This window comes from Nuphar pumila, chromosome 6, assembly GCF_984573655.1.
Source record: "Nuphar pumila chromosome 6, dmNupPumi1.hap1.1, whole genome shotgun sequence".
In the NCBI taxonomy this organism is placed as follows: Eukaryota; Viridiplantae; Streptophyta; class Magnoliopsida; order Nymphaeales; family Nymphaeaceae; genus Nuphar; species Nuphar pumila.
In genome coordinates this window covers 11,321,716-11,327,081 of record NC_143254.1, presented here as the reverse complement: position 1 = coordinate 11,327,081, position 5,366 = coordinate 11,321,716, and the positions used below count along the sequence as shown (strand labels likewise).

The 5,366-nt window shown below is 39.3% G+C and overlaps 1 protein-coding gene across 1 annotated transcript; it reads right to left on the bottom strand.

Moving 5' to 3' along the window:
- Positions 1-1,447: 1,447 nt before the first annotated feature.
- On the bottom strand, positions 1,448-4,883 carry LOC149833955 (galactinol synthase 1-like). Its single transcript, XM_090011131.1, has 4 exons — positions 4,428-4,883; positions 3,201-3,521; positions 1,919-2,053; positions 1,448-1,797 (listed from the first exon to the last, which is right to left on the bottom strand). The coding sequence occupies exons 1-4, from the start codon at positions 4,761-4,763 to the stop codon at positions 1,579-1,581; spliced, it is 1,011 nt and encodes a 336-aa protein (XP_089867257.1). The 5' UTR covers positions 4,764-4,883; the 3' UTR covers positions 1,448-1,578.
- Between the last annotated feature and the right edge of the window lie 483 nt (positions 4,884-5,366).

The following is a 5,366-nucleotide window of genomic DNA, read 5'->3' as shown; positions in this document are numbered from 1 at the left end:
TATATATATTAACACCCTCCCTAAAACTTGTCTAGATTCAAATTTCATGGGCATCACCCCTCATACAAGCTTGGCTGGTGATGGGGTAAGCTCACAGAGTTTTCCGCTGTCAGTACAGCGATAGTAAGTATAGCAGGTGTTTGTTCACAAAAACAGTTTTTCTGTAAAAATATTAAAAAAAAACTTGTGCTTTGGTTTTTAAATGTTACTGGACTGAACATACTCTTGTTTTTTATATTTATATGAAGAATCCACACTTAGCATCAGAGATCTAGCTGCGCTGGCTATACCTGCCCTGCTTATGGTCATTTAAAACTCCGTAATATGAAGTGTATGTTAGTCAATATTAAATACCAAATGCATGGATGAGCCAAAATTTGTAAGATGAGATCAAAACTAAATTGCAGGCGGGTTGGCGGGTCGGGTAAACAGGTTGGCGTGTCGGGTTTGGGTAAACGGGTTGACCCGACCGCCTAACCCATTTATTAAATGGGTTGGCGGGTTGGCATACCCCTAACATGAACCCGACCCGTTTAATAAATGGGTTAGGTGGGTCAACCCGTTTATTAAACAGGTTAGTTTAAGCCAAACCCGAACCCGCCTAAGAGGCGGATTGGGTCATGTTTTGCCACCCCTAGCTAGAATACTAGGCTTCTGAAGTTTTTTTGCCATTTTTTTTTTTAATTTGACCATAGAGACGTGTTCTTCATGCTTGATTTTATAGGAATAGACTATTAGATAGTCCAATTCCGAAATGTGAAGGGTTCTTGTAAGGTTTAAAAATCAGTGGTCTACAATTTTTGTAAATATTCAAACTGAAAAATTCATATTTTTCATTAAAAAACAAAAAACATGATTCAATTGTCAATTGATTTTTACATCAAATTGACCAGGTTCAGATATGTAAAGAAATTGCACAAATACTTATTTGGACCATCAATCATCAGCTTCTACACAGGCATTGAACCAAATGGACGACATCCTTCGAATTTTGTTCCATCTGAAACGCTTGTACGTCATCTTGAAGAGACCGATTCTTTGACATTTCTAGAGAAGGTGATATACGATACATACAAAGGAGAGATCTGGAAGTTATTTCAATAGTTTGAATATGTTTGACATTTCTTACTTTCACACATGTTCTTAGAAGTCATCTCCATGATTAATTGACATACTTATTTGAACGTGAAAATATCAGGTGCATGCTATATGATGGCACAAATATTTGTCCATTAAGCACCTGATCACCCTCAATCTTGGGGACAGGGCCTGTCAGTTGCGTGACTCAAGGCCTGATGGAGGGCAATCAGGTGCTTAATGCACAAATATTTCTGCAATCATATTGCACCCAACCCCTGTTCTCTTTGTAGACAGTATCTTCCTTTGTTCTGTATTTAGAGAGAGAGAGAGAAAGAGAGAGAGAGAGTAAAAATTATAACCTCAAAAATTTTCACAATACTGTAAGATGAGGTTTATTATAAATAGAGAGGTTGTGGAAAGAAAGGAGTTAGGTGAAGATGAAATATCGATCACATATTTATCACACCAACATATATGAAAATTACACTCTTGGAGAGATCAAGCAGCTGAAGGTGCAGGGATGAAGTTAATTGCAGGTTTAGGTATGTCAGCCATGAGGGCAGGCCTGGACAACTTCTCTCCATCTGGGATTGAATCTTCTCCCTTGAAGTCAAGAGACTCGTCATTGTAGATATCCCACCACTTTTTCACTAGCATTTTGATGTCTTTCCTGTCCATGTTGGCTTCTTTGCCTGTATATCTCCAAGGCTTGGAGCCCTACACTCAGAAAAATAACCCAAAAAATAACAAAATCAATAATTGTGTTTGGAGGGTCAATAGAAAAAAGAGAATAATTATACAAAATTGAATAAATAAAAAAATACATAAATATACTTACAGCAGCACAATAGTGAACCACTTTAACTTTGTCAAGCTCAACATTCTCTTGGTGGCGCCATAGCATGGCTAGAACCAAGTTGTAAACTAGAGGGATGGGCTTGTACGTGTGTTGGAAGAACATGTTCAAGAAGTCCTATTCAATCAAAAAAAGATAAATTAGATGGTTATCATTTTGATAATAAAGAGGATTATATATATATATATATATATATATATATATATATATATATATATATATATATATATATATATATATATATATATATATATATATACCACTTTTCCTGTATGAGTAGGTGGCAGCTGCTTACCACATTCTTTACCTACCAGCAGGGGCTTTTTTCACTTTTTTCTCAAGTTTAACTATGAAAATGATTTTATACAAAACCCACTCTTACACGCAACTAGGTTTTATAAGGTTTAAAATTTGACGATTTAAATTTTTTATAAATATTCAAAGTTTAAAAATCATATTTTTATCAAAAAATATGATCTGAGCATCCATTTTTTAAAACATTCGTCATCATGCCGAACACACCTGCAGGATCAGATTTGCGAAAAATGACCTGAATAGACATGTTTGCTTGCAGTAAGCTGACACCAGAAAAGTGAGCTGAAAACTAGGGATGGCAATGGAATGGGGGTGGGGGTGGGGACGGAGGACAAGGTCTTCACCCCCCCGCCCCCATCTCAAAATCCGAACCTTCATCCCCGCCTCCATCCTCGTTTCATGTCTTCCATCCTAGGTACAAACGAGGCGTGGCGGGGCCCGTTTTCCCTCTGTTTATTATCATCCCTTAGAAGGATTGAGGGCCCGTTTTCCCTCTGTCTATTATCAGACTTTTAAAGGGTGGGGTGGGGGGGCAGGGATCGGAACGGGGATGGGGCAGGGAGGTGTCTATTATCAGACTTTTAAAGGGTGGGGTTGGGTGTGGGGGCAGGGATCGGAACGGGGATGGGGCAGGGAGGAGAAAGCATAAGTCCATCCCCGCACGGGGATGGACTTTAACCTTTATCCCGCCTCCATCCTCGTTTCATGCCCTTCATCCCTCTGTCCAAACGAGGCAAGGCGGGGGTGGAGCCCCGTTTTCCCCTGGTCCACTGCCATCCCTACTGAAAACACGTTTGCTTGCAGTAAGCTGATGCCTGGCGGTAAGCCTTTAGGACTATATATATATATATATATATATATATATATATATATATATATATATATATATATATATATATATATATATAGTTGAAGGTGCACCAAAATGAAGAGAGAGCAGCTATAATACCTGCTCGGCAAAAGGGGTAGGAGGTGTGATTTGGAGGGTCTCAATGAGGTTGTCGTAGGTGAGCCTGCTTGGCTCGAAGACAAACATGCCAGCATTGAAGTAGAGGGCCGGGGTTTTGCCCATCTTAGCAGGCCACTTCACCTTGTCTGGGCACTGTTGGCAATACCCAATCGAGAATTGGGGTGAATGACTCCACGTCTTCTCGCAGAAGCAGTCCATCACAGCATAGAAGTAACCATCTAGTAAATCAAACAGATGATCAATGTTCTCGTACACTTGGATGTCTGCGTCCAAGTACACCATCTTGCTGTATTCCTCAAACTGCACCCTTAGTCACACAAAGACCTGCATCAAAATATTGTTGTGGGTTCCTTCATATATATATATATATATATAATTGATAGTTGCTCGCACGTTAGGTACGAAGTGAATGTGTTAAATGGGGTTTTAAGTTTTTTTTTTAATTTTTAACCATACTGATGTGATAGATGTGACATATGTAATTGATATGTACTTGATTTTATATGTTATATGGACCAGCTCTTGAAGCGTTCCTTTTAGATACATGGGTGGGATTTTATAAGGTAAAAAAAATCAACGGTTTAAAATCTTTGCCAAATATTATTTTTTTCATAAAAAAAACATGAACCAGGTATGGATTCCTCGTAAATCGATCATGCCAAACTGCAAAAAAAAATAATTGAAAGGCAGAAAAACCCATTTAGCATTTATGATTTAGTACATGTGAGCAGCTACCAATTTTTCTCTATATATATAGTCACTAGAATATGAGCACTAATGGGTGAACCACAAATTTTATGAATTGTTTGTTCTTTTTGAATCTAACCCAACATGCTTGGTTTTATAAGAGCCCCCTCTTGAAGCATTCAATTTTGATGCATAAAGGCTTTAAAATCAATAGCTCATAATCTTTCATAAATATTCAAAATAAATCCAACGGTTGATTCTTAGAAAATTCACCATGCCACGCACATCCACATGGTTGGGTTTGAAAATAAAAAAAGTCTTGAAAATGGCCAAATTTTTAGTTCTCATATTTCAGCGTAATCTAATGACTATATATATATATATATATATATATATATATATATGATAAACATTTTTACATTCATGTGGAATTGACATGAACATTTATAATGGTTATGACTATCACTTGATGCTTATGATGATGATGACATGCTAAGCAGCAAAAGTTGCAGCAACCACCTCCCAAATACGGAGCTTAGAGTAGTTGATCACATAGTAGGGCATGGCGAACTGGACGTGGTTTTCCGGGGGGTATATGGGTTCGATCTGGCGAACAATACAACCTTGTGACTCGAGAAGCTTACGATGATCCTCGGGCACGTCGGGCAACACGGCGACCACCAATGGGTAGGCGGTCTTCACCTTGCGCAACCCCTTTGCCAACCCGACGATCCCTTTGACATAATCACCATTTCCGGCGAGGAATGTGACGTAGGCTCGCTTGGAGTAGCCAGTGTTGAGCGTGGCATCCTTGCCGGTGCCACTGAAGACGTCGCCGGGCACTCCTGGTGTCATGATTCAGCTCGCCGGCGAGTGGTTTATGAGCTTTGGTGACAGGAAAACTAAGATTGAGGATTGATTGGAAGTAGAATGGCAAACTTCTTGTGAAGAAAAAACTTTGCTCACTTAGTCCTGAGCTGGGTGAGGGAACCCCCAACCCCCTTAAATAGACACCAAATGAGACATAAATTCATCCCAAATGACACCAAATGAGACCACAAAAAAAAATCGAGTGACTGTCCATTCATGAAACCATATCTCCAAATACACTGAATAGACTCTGCGCCTTTCCAGAGTCGTTGATATCCTGGATGAACGGCATCTAAGGTTTTCAAAATGAACGGTTTGAAAAAATAGTTTACACATGGTATTTTGGATGCCGTTCATCGCAAATGAGACATAAATTCATTCCAAATGACACCAAATTCAATTCGTATCACTGAGGATATTGGTTCATGAAAAATATCTAAAATACATCGAATGTAGAGACCCAAGGGGTGCGGCGTAGTTGGATGGGGCTTACACACGAGCAGTCTAGGTTCAAATCTCATGGGCGCAAGGTATGGGAGTTTTACACTGACGTGGACAGAGATCGTAGTTCGGCAGGTTCAGCTAGCG

What these genes read in the sequence shown, in the direction of transcription:
- LOC149833955 (XM_090011131.1), bottom strand. Translation starts at nt 4,763, where the DNA reads ATGACACCAGGAGTGCCCGGCGACGTCTTCAGTGGCACCGGCAAGGAT. An exon ending in CTAAGCTCCGTATTTGGGAG is followed by an intron (nt 3,522 to 4,427) that starts GTGGTTGCTGCA and finishes CTAAGGGTGCAG; the next exon opens with TTTGAGGAATACAGCAAGAT. An exon ending in TGGTTCACTATTGTGCTGCT is followed by an intron (nt 1,798 to 1,918) that starts GTAAGTATATTT and finishes TTCTGAGTGTAG; the next exon opens with GGCTCCAAGCCTTGGAGATA.